Below are 15793 nucleotides of genomic sequence, written 5' to 3' on the forward strand. Positions count from 1 at the left end.
GTTTGCCAAGCTAGGTTATAAACTTTATTTCAATCAGCAATTCTTGCTCAGCCAATTTGAATATTATCCAACTACAGGAAAAAAGTCCCATGCCCTGCTTATGTCATTTGTGAGCTACGCAGTAGTGTTATCTTATACACTACATCTTGTTGGTTTTTCGTTTTCAACTGAAAATATCAATAAGAAGAGTTTGGGTTTTTCTTTTCTTTTGAAGATTTCAGTGACTACACAAATGAAAATAGTTTCTTGTTGGATTTACATTTTCAGTGGTAAAATGTCTCCTTTCTTCATCAGAAGCATGAGGTTTTGGGAAGAAAATTTAGATTGACTTATGTGAAATTAAGAAATGACTTTAGAGATGAATTTCCAGTGAAGGCAAAGGGAAATGTTTTCCTTATGAAAACAGCATACTGAGGGTCAGCCATGAGTGCTCCCAGTCCATTCATCCTTCCAGATGAGATGACGGCAACTAAAAAGGTGACCTTCATAGAAAGATGAGACACAGAACATGTGGTCAGTGGTGGATGGCATCACCAGATATAGGCAGCTCTTGAACATCCCATCAAAAAATAACCTCTGGATGGTGGATGGGGTTGAGTAGTTGTGGTTGTCACAGGGATAGCTGTATATCTAGGTTTGTATGCTCTGGTGTTTGCACAGTGGTTGAAATGAGCTCTGGTGGTAGAACAGCTAGGGAGGTGGTCATGGCTTGTACATCTGTTTATGGTGGTGTGTCTTTGGAGCCAGGGTATCAATGCCAAGGGAGCAGAGAGTTATTCCGAAGTTTTTCAATAAGCGCAGAGACTCGTCAGTCTGCTTGATAAATAAACTTATCAAAACTTGTCTATTATATTTTGAACCTCCCTGGGGAACCCTATGGAATGCAGTGAAAACTCATGCCTCATGACTGTATTTGTGGCTCTCCTTCTGGATGCAGTGTCAGCTGCATCGACTTCAGCTTGAAGGGATATTTTGGCCACCAGTGGGAAACTAGGTTATACTAACTGTACTAAGACTAAAAACTCTAACTATACTAAATAGTGTGTGTGTGTTCATTAAGAAGAAAGAAGCACAGAGAAATCTGTGGACACAGAGGATTCCAACTCCAGCCATGCGGCAGTAAGAAGAAACTGGAGAGGCATCGGTTTACAATACACCTTATGCCCTTGGTTTGTAGCATGAGGAAAGCAACTGCACAGGCACGGATGAACAGACACTACTTGCTAGAAATCTACAGTCTCAGGTGGATGGTTCGCATGCACATTCACATGTCAAATACATAAAGGGACTAGCACTCAAAGAAGAACTTTAAGATAAAAGCAAAACTACCATCATAATATTTTTTTCTTGAATGCTTATTTGATAATGATCTAGGTGCTTAGCCCTGTGGCAGTGCAAGGAAGGCTTAAAGCTGGCATAAGTGACTAAATGAATGAGGATTCATTAGGTGTAGGAGAATCCCCAGCATAGGGGGCTTGGAAGAGAAAGCTTGTCTGAAAATTACTGCATTCTAGTGACCTCTACCTGTCAAAGAGACCCTTTGAAAACCATTACAGGAAGTCAAATTCGATCATCAGGCAAAATCAGCACCTAGAAGCCTCTGAATCAAAGGAAGCACAAAAGCCTGAGTAAAGCAACTTTCTCTCCAACTCCCTTAGCCCTGGTCTACACTAGGACTTTAGGTCGAATTTAGCAGCGTTAAATCGATGTAAACCTGCACCCATCCACACGATGAAGCCCTTTATTTCGACTTAAAGGGCTCTTAAAATCGATTTCCTTACTCCACCCCTGACAAGTGGATTAGCACTTAAATCGGCCTTGCCGGCTTGAATTTGGGGTACTGTGGACACAATTCGACGGTATTGGCCTCCGGGAGCTATCCCAGAGTGCTCCATTGTGACCGCTCTGGACAGCACTCTCAACTCAGATGCACTGGCCAGGTAGACAGTAAAAGAACCGCGAACTTTTGAATCTCATTTCCTGTTTGGCCAGCATGGCAAGCTGCAGGTGACCATGCAGAGCTCATCAGCAGAGGTGACCATGATGGAGTCCCAGAATCGCAAAAGAGCTCCAGCATGGACCAAACAGGAGGTACGGGATCTGATCGCTGTTTGGGGAGAGGAATCCGTGCTATCAGAACTCCGTTCCAGTTTTCGAAATGCCAAAACCTTTGTCAAGATCTCCCAGGGCATGAAGGACAGAGGCCATAACAGGGACCCGAAGCAGTGCCACGTGAAACTTAAGGAGCTGAGGCAAGCCTACCAGAAAACCAGAGGGGCGAACGGCCGCTCTGGGTCAGAGCCCCAAACGTGCTGCTTCTATGATGAGCTGCATGCCATTTTAGGGGGTTCAGCCACCACTACCCCAGCCGTGTTATTTGACTGCTTCAATGGAGATGGAGGCAACACAGAAGCAGGTTTTGGGGACAAAGAAGATGATGATGATGATGAGGTTGTAGATAGCTCACAGCAAGCAAGCGGAGAAACCGGTTTTCCCGACAGCCAGGAACTGTTTCTCACCCTGGACCTGGAGCCAGTACCCCCTGAACCCACCCAAGGCTGCTTCCTGGACCCAGCAGGTGGAGAAGGGACCTCCGGTGAGTGTACCTTTTAAAATACTTGTCATAAATATAAGGGGAAGGGTAAACCCCTTTGAAATTCCTCCTGGCCAGGAGAAAGCTCCTCTCACCTGTAAAGGGTTAAGAAGCTAAAGGTAACCTCGCTGCCCCACTGACAGACCTAACCAAAAAGAAACAGCCAAATGCTGTTCAGTGGACCGGAAAGTGTCAGAAGGCCTTTAACAAGCTTAAAGCGACACTCATGTCTGACCCTGTACTAAGGGCCCCAGACTTTGACAAACCGTTCCTAGTAACCACAGATGCATCCGAGCGTGGTGTGGGAGCAGTTTTAATGCAGAAAGGATCTGATCAAGAATTCCACCCTGTAGTGTTTCTCAGCAAAAAACTGTCTGAGAGGGAAAGCAACTGGTCAGTCACTGAAAAAGAATGTTATGCCATTGTCTACGCTCTGGAAAAGCTACGCCCATATGTTTGGGGACGGCGTTTCCACCTGCAAACCGACCATGCTGCACTGAAGTGGCTTCACACCGTCAAGGAAACTAACAAAAAACTTCTTCGGTGGAGTTTAGCTCTCCAAGATTTTGATTTCGACATCCAACACATCTCAGGAGCTTCTAACAAAGTGGCTGATGCACTCTCCCGTGAAAGTTTCCCAGAGTCAACTGGTTAAAATCATCCTTGAGATGTGGAAAATATTGTTAGTCTTTATGTACTTGGTAGTATATTTAGAGATGCATGTGTCTTATTAACTCTGTTTTTCCTAGAGCTCCAGGAAGAAATCCCAGCCAGTGTTTCACCCTAGCTGAGATTTGGGGGGCATGTCATAAATATAAGGGGAAGGGTAAACCCCTTTGAAATTCCTCCTGGCCAGGAGAAAGCTCCTCTCACCTGTAAAGGGTTAAGAAGCTAAAGGTAACCTCGCTGGCACCTGACCAAAATGACCAATGAGGGGACAAGATACTTTCAAAAGCTGGGAGGAGGGAGAGAAACAAAGGGTCTGTGTCTGTCTGCATGCTGCTTGGCCAGGGATAGACCAGGAATGGAGTCTTAGAACTTTTAGTAAGTAATCTAGCTAGGTATGTGTTAGATTATGATTTCTTTAAATGGCTGAGAAAAGAATTGTGCTGAATAGAATAACTATTTCTGTCTGTGTATCTTTTTTGTAACTTAAGGTTTTGCCTAGAGGGGTTCTCTATGTTTTTGAATCTAATTACCCTGTAAGATATCTACCATCCTGATTTTACAGGGGGGATTTCTTCATTTCTATTTACTTCTATTTTCTATTAAAAGTCTTCTTGTAAAAAACTGAATGTTTTTTCATTGTTCTCAGATCCAAGGGTTTGGGTCTGTGGTCACCTATGCAAATTGGTGGGGCTTTTTATCCAACATTTCCCAGGAAAGGGGGGGGTGCAAGTGTTGGGAGGATTGTTCATTGTTCTTAAGATCCAAGGGTCTGGGTCTGTAGTCACCTAGGCAAATTGGTGAGGCTTTTTACCAAACCTTGTCCAGGAAGTGGGGTGCAGGGTTTTGGGAAGTATTTTGGGGGGAAAGACGCGTCCAAACAGCTCTTCCCCAGTAACCAGTATTAGTTTGGTGGTGGTAGCGGCCATTCCAAGGACCACGGGTGGAATACTTTGTACCTTGGGGAAGTTTTGACCTAAGCTGGTAAAGATAAGCTAGGAGGTTTTTCATGCAGGTCCCCACATCTGTACCCTAGAGTTCAGAGTGGGGGAGGAACCTTGACAATACTATACATGGTTTAAAAGCAAGCATGTGAAAGGATTACTTTGCCCTGGCATTCGCGGCTCTCCTGGATGTATTCCCAAAGCCTTTGCAAAAGGTTTCTGGGGAGGGCAGTCTTATTGCGTCCTTCATGGTAGGACACTTTACCACTCCAGGCCAGTAACACGTACTCGGGAATCATTGTACAACAAAGCATTGCAGTGTATGTTTGCTGGCGTTCAAACAACATCCGTTCTTTATCTCTCTGTGTTATCCTCAGGAGAGTGAGATATAATTCATGGTCACCTGGTTGAAATAGAGAGCTTTTCTTCAGGGGACACTCAGAGGAGCCCGTTCCTGCTGGGCTGTTTGCCTGTGGCTAAACAGAAATGTTCCCCGCTGTTAGCCACGGGGAGGGGGGCGGGTTGAGGGGGTAGCCACGCGGTGGGGGAGGCAAAATGCGACCTTGTAACGAAAGCACATGTGCTATGTATGTAATGTTAACAGCAAGGTTTACCCTGAAAGAGTGTAGCCACTGTTTTATAAAATGTGTCTTTTTAAATACCGCTGTCCCTTTTTTTTTCTCCACCAGCTGCATGTGTTTCAATGACCACAGGATCTTCTCCTTCCCAGAGGCTAGTGAAGATTAGAAAGAAAAAAAAAACGCACTCGAGATGAAATGCCCTCCGAACTCATGCTGTCCTCCCGCACTGACAGAGCACAGACGAATGCGTGGAGGCAAATAATGTCTGAGTGCAGGAAAGCACAAAATGACCGGGAGGAGAGGTGGCGGGCTGAAGAGAGTAAGTGGCGGGCTGAAGACAGGGCTGAAGCTCAAATGTGGCGGCAGCGTGATGAGAGGAGGCAGGATTCAATGCTGAGGCTGCTGGAGGACCAAACCAGTATGCTCCAGTGTATGGTTGAGCTGCAGCAAAGGCAGCTGGAGCACAGACTGCCACTACAGCCCCTGTATAACCAACCGCCCTCCTCCCCAAGTTCCATAGCCTCCACACCCAGACGCCCAAGAATGCGGTGGGGGGGCCACCGGCCAACCAGCCACTCCGCCACAGAGGATTGCCCAAAAAAAAGAAGGCTGGCATTCAATAAATTTTAACGTTATAAACTTTTAAAGTGCTGTGTGGCATTTTCCTTCCCTCCTCCACTACCCCTCCTGGGCTACCTTGGTAGTCATCCCCCTATTTGTGTGATCAATGAATAAAGAATGCATGAATGTGAAGCAACAATGACTTTATTGCCTCTGCAAGCGGTGATCGAAGGGAGGTTGGGAGGGTGGTTAGCTTACAGGGAAGTAGAGTGAACCAAGGGGCGGGGGGTTTCATCAAGGAGAAACAAACAGAACTTTCACACTGTAGCCTGGCCAGTCATGAAACTGGTTTTCAAAGCTTCTCTGATGTGTACCGCGCCCTCCTGTGCTCTTCTAACCGCCCTGGTGTCTGGCTGCCAGGCGATTTGCCTCAACCTCCCACCCCGCCATAAACGTCTCCCCCTTCCTCTCACAGATATTGTGGAGCACACAGCAAGCAATAATAACAGTGGGAATATTGGTTTCGCTGAGGTCTAAGCGAGTCAGTAAACTGCGCCACCGTGCCTTTAAACGTCCAAATGCACATTCTACCACCCTTCTGCACTTGCTCAGCCTGTAGTTGAACAGCTCCTGACTACTGTCCAGGCTGCCTGTGTACGGCTTCATGAGCCATGGCATTAAGGGGTAGGCTGGGTCCCCAAGGATACGTATAGGCATTTCAACATCCCCAACAGTTATTTTCTGGTCTGGGAATAAAGTCCCTTCCTGCAGCTTTTGAAACAGACCAGAGTTCCTGAAGATGCGAGCGTCATGTACCTTTCCCGGCCATCCCTCGTTGATGTTGGTGAAACGTCCCTTGTGATCCACCAGAGCTTGCAGCACTATTGAAAAGTACCCCTGGCAGTTTATGTACTCGGCGGCTTGGTGCTCCGGTGCCAAGATAGGGATATGGGTTCCGTCTATGGGCCCACCACAGTTAGGGAATCCCATTGCAGCAAAGCCATCCGCTATGACCTGCACATTTCCCAGGGTCACTACCCTTGATATCAGCAGATCTTTGATTGCGTGGGCTACTTGCATCATAGCAGCCCCAACAGTAGATTTCCCCACTCCACTGCGTTGCAAGCTTCCACAGGGCTATCGCCACTCGCTTCTCAACCATGAGGGCTGCTCTCACCTTGGTATTCATGCGCTTCAGGGCAGGGGAAAGCAAGTCACAAAGTTCCATGAAAGTGCCCTTATGCATGCGAAAGTTTCGCAGCCACTGGGAATCGTCCCAGACCTGCAACACTATGCGGTCCCACCAGTCTGTGCTTGTTTCCCGAGCCCAGATTCGGCGTTCCACAGCATGAACCTGCCCCATTAGCACCATGATGCATGCATTGGCAGGGCCCGTGCTTTCAGAGAAATCTGTGTCCATGTCCTGATCACTCACGTGACCGCGCTGACGTCGCCTCCTAGCCCGGTAATGCTTTGCCAGGTTCTGGTGCTGCATATACTGCTGGATAATGCGTATGGTGTTGAATGTGCTCCTAATTGCCAAAGTGAATTGAGCGGCCTCCATGCTTGCCTTGGTATGGCGTCCGCACAGAAAAAAGGCGCGGAACGATTGTCTGCCGTTGCTCTGACGGAGGAAGGGGTGACTGACAACACGGCTTACAGGGTTGGCTTCAGGGAGCTAAAATCAACAAAGGGGGTGGCTTTAAATCAAGGAGTATTTCAGGCAGGACTTCACGGAGGGTTCCAATAAGAAATGGTGCACCTAAGTTATTGTTCTTATTGGAACAAGGAGGTTAGTCTGGCCTCTGATTGATACATGGCTAGATTTACTTCGCTGCACCTTCCCTGTGAGTGACTGCAGTGTGACCTAGAGGAATGAGTCCCCTAGACGGGGGAGGAGGCAAATGAGTACAAAACAAATCTGGTCTATTTCTTGTTTTGATCCACTCCACTTATCTTTTACATCTTTGGCTGGCAGCAGATGGTGCAGAAGGACTGCATGCCATCCACATCTCATGGCTGCTCAGCAGAAGACGGTGCAATAGGACTGCTAGCAATCCGTATCGCCTGCCTGCTCACCATAAGACGGTTCAATAGGACTGACTGCAGGACTAAAGAGAATGAGCTGGTCAAGTCACTCCAAATTTAGTCCCTGCGCCCATGTCTGCCCAGGTGCTCGTGGCCGACGTGGCCAGGAGCACCTCGGACATGACGATGACAGCTACCAGTTGTACTGTACCGTCTGCTGCCACAAGGCAAGGGGTTGCTGCTACTGTGTAGCAATGCAGTACCGCATCTGCCAGCACCCAGGAGACATACGGTGACGGTTACCTGAGCGGGCTCCATGCTTGCCGTGGTATGGCGTCTGCACAGGTAACTCAGGAAAAAAGGCGCGAAACGATTGTCTGCCCTTGCTTTCACAGAGGGAGGGAGGGAGGGAAGGGGGGCCTGACGATATGTACCCAGAACCACCCGCGACAATGTTTTAGCCCCATCAGGCATTGGGATCTCAACCCAGAATTCCAATGGGCAGCGGAGACTGCAGGAACTGTGGGATAGCTACCCACCGTGCAACGCTCCGGAAGTCGACTCTAGCCTCGGTACTGTGGAAGCACTCTGCCGAGTTAATGCACTTAATGCACTTAGAGCATTTTCTGTGGGGACACATACACTCAAATATATAAAACCGATTTCTAAAAAAACGACTTCTATAAATTCGACCTTATTCCGTAGTGTAGACATACCCTTAGTCTTACATGAACTGCAGCTTACCCAGACCTAAAAGTCAGAGCGTAAGACTCAATTTCAATATAAACAAAAAATGTAACAGAATTGTCTGTTGTATTCAATCCAGACAGAGGTCTAACAGAACTCAACATTACTACAAAGCTGTGAAACACTGTAATATTTAGCTTGAATCTAGTTTAAAAATATATCACTTTAAGCTATTTATGACTGACTTCTCAGATATTTAGAATTAAGCAGTAAAGAATTATATGGCATATGCTTCCTAAATTACACACAGGCACACACCGTAGGAATACACTGAGGGCAGGTAACGATTTTTAACAGTCCTAGACATTGCAAAACAAACCCACCGCACCACAGATGTTTTTAATAGCACATATTACAGACAATACTAAACAGATTAAAGCCAGGTTTGTTTTAGATGGATTTTTGTTAACCCTGCAAAATCAAAAGGTTACTTGATAAAAAAATATGGTACCAAGAGAATCTTGGTGCTTACCTGCATTACCTTCTGTTGAATCTCCTCTAGCTGTGTGCGCTTGCTACGTTGTCTACAAACTTCCTGGTAACGCGTATACTGTTCTCGGAGTGAATCTAATAGCTTCATGACCTGTGGCTGAGCAAGCAGCTCATCGTCCATGGGAGACCATGAGACCCCTCCATCTGAACCATTAAACCGACGCTGCTGTAACTCTGATAATAGCTCATGACCTTTAAAGATAAATAGAGCAATACAATCATAATTAATAACCACAGATGCAGTGAAAATCATTAGGAAGCAGAAATTAGTTTTTAAGGTTACCAGACATTATATTCTTACATCTAATGAACTGAAGTATACTGGTACATTTAATGATGTTTCTTTGTAGACAACAGGCAAAATACTGTCCTTCGTCAATGAGACTGTACTGGCTGCAAATTAGGACAGAATCTGGCCCAGTATATTTTAGGGGAAGGGGAACAACAAAAAAGTATGCACACACAAAGCGAATAGTATGTAAAATTTAAACTGAAGTAAGATTCCTTCTCAAATTCATGGTAGTTTCCAACAGATTTTCAAAATGTGTTTCAGGGTCCCTTTATTGACTCCAAGAAGTTCTATTTTGGGAGTAACTGATCTAAAACACTTTAAGGTCTTTGAATAACTTAACTGAGAGTAAATTAGACCTTCAATTCTACTGGTTCTAATAAACTAAACTCAATTATAAAAAGTTTTCTTCTGTTTACATGCCTTGTTAGTGGCTTTGAAAATGTGGAGAGAGAGTATTTAAGTAGTAGATATAGGAAAAGGAAGTTAAGGGGACTTTTTCACCAAAACCACCATCTGAAAGCAAACAGTCTTCCTTAAATTTGACCAATATTCTAAAAGATAACCAATTTATATTTTCTAGTAGTTTTCAAGCATGAAAATTCTTTGACTTCCTATAGCCCAACATACAACTAACATCGAGAAGGTTTACCTCCATAAATAAACTATTCCGTTTCTTTAAATCATTAAATTTTATTAAGAAAAATATATACACTGATTGCAACATGGATTTAAATAATAAAAAGAAATAATTGCTAAGCGCAATTTTGACCCTCTCATTTCTACAATACAGGCTGGCTCACTCCAAGCCACTGTGTACACACACAAAAAAGCATTCACACTTCCACTTCCTCTCCATCCTCATTTTTAGATATAATGGATGAGCTGAAAGCACCGATGAATTCAGCTATAACTGAGGTTCTCTGTATTTCTTCTCTTTCTGTCACCTTTGGTGATTTTATAATATTTAATGAAAAATATTCATACAAAAGCACAGTTCTGAATCCAAAACAACATTTTTACCAGGAGTCTTCCTTACAGCTTCTTAGCCTATTCCTTTGCTTAACCAGGCCCAGTCTATGAGAATCTTAGGCCTGGTCTACACTAGAAAGTTAGCTTGAAGGAAGCCGCCTTAAGTCCACCTGTTAACATATGTGTCTACAGTACCAGGTCCTGTAATGTAGACTTTTGTAATCCACCTCTGAGAGAGGCGTAGCACTTAATTTGATTTTCATGGGTCAACTGCAAGTTAGTGCAGACACAGCGTTGTGTAATTCAACTTAAAGGGACTCCAGATGGTGTCCCACAATGCTCATCTGTGACCACGCTGGAGATCATTTTCAATTCTGCTGCATGGCAGCCAGGTACACAGGAAACAGCCCCTCCCCTTCTAAAGCCCTGGGAATTTTTGATTTCCCATTTCCTGTTTAATCAACACTGGGAGCATGGCAGCTTGAGCACAGCTGATCATTGAGGCTACACGCCCCAAATGCGCTCCAGCGTGGTCTGCACAGGAAGTGATGGATCTCATCGCTGTGTGGGGAGAAGTCTGTGCAGGCAGAATTCCGATCAAGCAGAAGAAACACTGACATCTATGCAAAGATTGTTCATGGAATAGGGGAGAAGGGCTACACGAGGGGGACACAGCAGTACTGTGTGAAAATAAAAACTTCGCCAAGCATACCAGAAGGCAAGTGAGGCGAACAGTCGTTCTGGTGCTGAACCCCACGCATGCCGGTTCCACAATGAGCTGCATGCAATTCTCAGGGGTGACCCTACCAGCACCCCCACAAACAACGTGGGCACCTCACAGGTGTGAGAGTCTAGGGACAATGAAGACGATATGGTGGATGAAGAATAGGAGGAGGAGGAGAATGGGAGACAGGTGAGTGGTGGATCCATTCTCCCCAAGAGTCAGGAAATATTTTTAACCCTGGAGCCCTGTGGGTTGCAGGACATCATGGTGGCCGACCATGATGCCGGGGAAGGCACCTCTGGTGAGTATACAGTTACAATCAAAGTCTGGTTAAACTTTAGCAGGCACACACATTCGGTGGTTGGCATGTTTACTGTGAAGAAAAAAGCGAGGTGCTGTGGTTCTCGGCTTACAAGAGGCCGCTCCAGCTATGCAGAGGGTGTCCCCTGGAAAAGACAGTTTATGTGGACTTGGATAGCCTGGGAATCCTCCATGGATATCTCTAGGCAACTTTCATGGAGGTACTCTGTTTGCAGAAGGTTTCTGGGCAAGGCAGTCTTATTTCTTCCACCATGGTAGGACACTTTCCCATGCAAGTCCTGAATTAATTCTGTTGGCATCATTGTGGTACACAGCATAGCAGCATAAGGACCGGGTCTATACCTGGACGCTTGCAACATCTCTTTCCTTTCCGCCTCTATTACCCTCAGAAGACTGATATCACATAGGGTTGCCTAGGGGAAACGGGGGAAGTTCTCATTAAAAGTGCTCTTATGGGGGGGGGAGGAGAGGGCATGTAGACCCACCCAACCCCCCACATTCCGGATTGCCAAACCACATGGCCGCTAATGTGCCTTTACTGTGCTTGGCATGCATCGGCAAGTAGTTTAAAGTGGCTGATAGGGGACTGGGACCCCACATGAGAGATTCCGCAATTTGGGAGTGAAAACTTTCCCTCCTACCCCATTCGTAAACAGTTTCCCCGTGGTGCAATGGGGAAGGGCCATTGTTCCACTATCTACCTCTGCTCCCGACATGAGCCTGCCATACACTTCATTAAAAGTGTGGTCACCCGTGACCTGGCGGGGCCTATTCACCATGGCTGGAGCAGCATAGTGAACGGTTACGGATTCTGATTATCTTATGGCTTACACCTTGTGTAATAAGAGGGGTTTGTTTGTTTTTTTATGAAAATGGCCTTTTGCTGGAAACGTTTTATTCATGTACAATGGCTTCTTTATTTTTTCCCATGACTGACAGCTGGAAATGTGTCCTTCGGTGTGTCATCAACACCTGAAAGCAGACTTTCACTGATTAGAAGGAGGAGAAAGAGAAAGTGGGAGGACATGTTCACCGAGATAATGAATGCCTCTGGGACAGCTGACACAGAGCTGAAAGCATGGGGGATTTCACTGTCTGAGAAGTTAGACATGGACATTGAGAGCAGGAAAACTTCCAATGAGCAAGAGCATGCAGCGCAGGATGAGATGCTTCGGATTATGAGGGACCAAGCAGACACGTTGAGGCGTCTGATTGAACTGCAGGAACAGAAGCAGGAGGGTAGAGTCCCTCTGCAGACCCTGATGGACAGCCAGCCAGCATCGCCTGGCACAGAATCACCCTCCCCCAAGCGTTCCATGAGGCGTGGGTGAAAAGTCCATTACCCCATTCACTTAACTCAGGGAGAGGGTACAAGGAACAGAGAAGGCGCAGATTCACAGACCTTTGATGGTCTGGAATGCAGTGTTACATTACACAGCTGAAAATGTTTCTCCTGTTCCAACTTTACAACCCCTTTTCCCCTAGGTTACCTTTTTTTTCCCCATTTTCCCTCTTTACTTATGTTTGTTAAAGTAAATGGATTAGACAAAATAACCGTTACTTACCTTCTCGTAACTGTTGTTCTTTGAGCTGTGTCTTCACGTCCATTCCACATTAGGTGTGTGTGCGTTGCGTGCGCAAGCGTCGGAAACTTTTTCCCCTAGTGGCTCCCGTTGGGCCGGCGGGCCCCCTGAGTGGTGCCACTGAGCCCCGCATATATACCCCTGCCACCCGACCCCCTCCAGTTCCTTCTTGCCGGTGACTCGACAGAAGAGTAGGAGGGTGGGTGGTGGAATGGACGTTGTAGGGAGCCAGGGTGGTTCCCCTCTGAACCAGAGGGGAAAGAGCCACCCTTGCAGCCTGAGTGGGCGGGGCCAGGCCAAGCTTCCGCCAATCCCCGGAAGGGGAAGGGTGGGACAGGAAGTACAAAGGGCGGGGCCCTCTGTCCAGTGAGGAGAGCACCAGGGAGGGAGGCAGACACAGGCTGCTCCCTCGCGATCCTGCTGCTGACCCAGGCGAAGCCCTGGTCAAGGAGGAGCCTGACCGGGAGGAAGGCCTGTGGCAACCAAGGCTGCCAGCCGCTGAATACCCAGAGGACCTGGAGGGGCCTGACGGCAGCCCGGGCCAGCATGAGTCCAATACCGAGGGGGAGCGGGAGTAGCCCGCAGCGGAATACCCGGACAAGATGGAGGGACCGGAGCTGCCCGCAGCAGAATACCCGGAGGAGATGGAGGGACCGCAGCGACCTGCCTGAGACACCGGGTAGGAAGTAGCCCAGGGGCCGAACTACACTGTGGGGTGGGTGTGTTTGGTCAGCGGGCGCGGATGGCCCCGCTGACCCAGCGGCGGGACTTCCGCCTCCCGCCACTGCCAGGGCCCTGGGCTGGAATGCAGTGGAGTTGGGTGGGCCTGCGTTCCCCTACCCCGGCGCTCCCCTGCCTGAGGGGCGCGCTACTGACTCTTGCCGGCGCTCCCCTGCCCGAGGGGCGCGCTACTGACTCCGGCTGGCACACCTTCCCCGCTAATTCCCCAACACCCGGAAGGTGTGGCTGAGGCCTGCCACGGAGACCATGGTTCTCCATCGCCCCTAGGGGCTCGGAGGACTGACACCTGTCACAAGTGGTGTAGAATGCGGGCAGGCGATCCCAACCCCTGCCGAAAGGGGTTAGTGCGAGGGCGCCTCTGAAGCTCCCCTACTGGAAAGATGGAGATGGAAAGGCTTACCAAGTTCCTGGCTGAAAGCCAGCAACAGCAGCAGCACCAACTCGTGCAGCAGCAGTTGCTTCAGACCCTGGGGGCCCAGCACCAGGAACAGCAAACCCAGTGCTTCCAGCAGCTTGCAACCCTGTGGTCGGGCCATGGTGGTGCTCAACCGGAGCGGGCAGCCACCCTGACCCCTCCCACCCCACCGATCCGTCTGGCCAAGATGGGGCCGGAGGATGACCCGGAAGCCTACCTAGTGACCTTCGAGCAGGTTGCCTCAGCGGCTGGTTGGGCGCCTGACCAATGGGCGACACTCCTCGCCCCATATCTGACAGGGCTAGCCCAGAAGGCTTACCTGCCTTTATGCTCGAGTGAAAGCGGCTATCTTGGATGCCTTCCACATTACCCCGGAAACCTTTTGGCGACGGTTTCGGGAAAAGGTCTACCCACCGGGCGCCAGACCCCGGGCGGTGGCCCAGGAACTGGAGGACGCGGGTACCCGATAGCTCCAACCCGAGCGTCGAACTGCAGCTGAGGTGACGGAACAGGTCATCCTCGAGCAATTCGTGCACATCCTCCCACCCCAGGGGAGGGCTTGGGTGTTACGGCACCGGCCACAAAGTCTGAGCTCAGCTGTCGCGCTTATGGAGGACTTTCTCGAGGCTGAGGCCCCGATAGGACCGGCCGCCCGCACCCCAAACCCGGGACCCAATGAACAGAAACTTGAACGGAGGGGGCCCACCTCCCAAACCAACGCACCCCACCGTACCAGACGACCAGAAGGCGGCAGGACCGAGTTTTCCCGACAGCCCGAGTCAACACCACTCTCTGGCCCTGGACGCTTAACCCGACCACGGCCCACTCTGCGGCCCCACTGGTGCCCCCATGTGGCCGGCGCACCCAGAGGTAGGACCTTGTTTCCGACGTGGCGAGTATGGGCATCTGCAACGGGGCTGTCCTGCAATGGACTGCAACTTTGGCCTGGTGTGCGCCGGGGAGCGACGGGCCCGTCTGCCCTCCGTGGCCAAACTGACGGCTCCCATGGAAGTCGCCAGGGTTCCCATGGTGGGTCTAGTCGATTCGGGCTGTGGGCAGACCCTTGTCCGCCGGGCACTCTTCTCGGACACCAAGCGGACCATCGGGGAAGTACGGATTCAGTGCATCCACGGAGATGTAAAATCGTACCCCACGGTGCAGGTCCCCATCATGGTGCACAGAGTGACTCAGTTGATGAATGTGGCAGTGGCATCATCCCTCGCCTATCCAGTTATCCTAGGCCGTGACTGGCCAGACTTCTGCGAGGTGCTCCAATCCCTACCCACCAAAGAGGCGTTCGAGGGAGCCCCGCCTGAGAAGAAGACAGGACCTGACTTGAGCTCCGACCCTGGAGCTGAACCAGGCCCCACCCCCGGGCAGGATGGCCGGGAAATGGCGGGTCCCCCTCCTGACCTGGTGGACTTTAGCACAGATCAAAGGGAGGATCCTACGCTCCGGTTTGCCTATGAGCAGCTGGCCCCGGTGGATGGTGAGGTCGTGGAGGTGCAGCGCACCACCCATTGGCCCAGGTTTGAACTCAACCACGAGCGGCTCTACCGCCTTGACTGAGACCCCCAGACCCAAGAGGTCCGGACCCAGCTTGTGGTCCCCCGCATCCATCGTCGGGCTGTCCTGAAGCTTGCACATGACATCCCGGCTGCCGGCCATTTAGGGCAGGAAAAAACTGCGGCCAGGGTCCTGGCCAGGTTCTTCTGGCCCGGTGTCCACCGTGAGGTGAAGGAGTATTGTGCATCGTGCCTGGACTGCCAACATGCAGCCCCGGCCGGGGTATGGAAGGCCCCCCTGGTCCCGTTACCAGTCGTAGGTGTGCCATTTGAGCGGATAGCAATGGACCTGGTCGGGCCGTTCCCAAAAAGCAAGGCGGGCCATCAATACATCCTCGTCCTGATGGACTACACCACCCCCTTCCCGGAGGCCATCCCCTTGAGAAGCATCACCGCCCGCACTATCGCTGTGGAGCTCGTGAAGATCTTCGCAAGGGTGGGCCTCCCACAGGAGATACTCACTGATCAAGGGACCAACTTCACGTCTAAACTGTTCCACCAGGTATGTGCCCTATTGGGGATTAAGAAATTGCAGACCTCTGTCTACCATCCCCAGACTGACGGGTTGGTC

General features: G+C 49.4%; 1 protein-coding gene across 1 annotated transcript in view; it reads right to left on the minus strand.

The window, feature by feature from the left end:
* The window catches only part of SESTD1 (SEC14 and spectrin domain containing 1), a 92699-nt gene that overhangs the window by 21797 nt on the left and 55109 nt on the right, over positions 1-15793 (minus strand). The window contains exon 9 of the mRNA XM_077830398.1: positions 8593-8804. Within this exon, the coding sequence (XP_077686524.1) occupies positions 8593-8804 (212 nt within the window). The remainder of the gene's footprint in view (positions 1-8592; positions 8805-15793) is intronic.

The sequence above is a fragment of the Eretmochelys imbricata genome, chromosome 11 (assembly GCF_965152235.1).
Source record: "Eretmochelys imbricata isolate rEreImb1 chromosome 11, rEreImb1.hap1, whole genome shotgun sequence".
In the NCBI taxonomy this organism is placed as follows: Eukaryota; Metazoa; Chordata; order Testudines; family Cheloniidae; genus Eretmochelys; species Eretmochelys imbricata.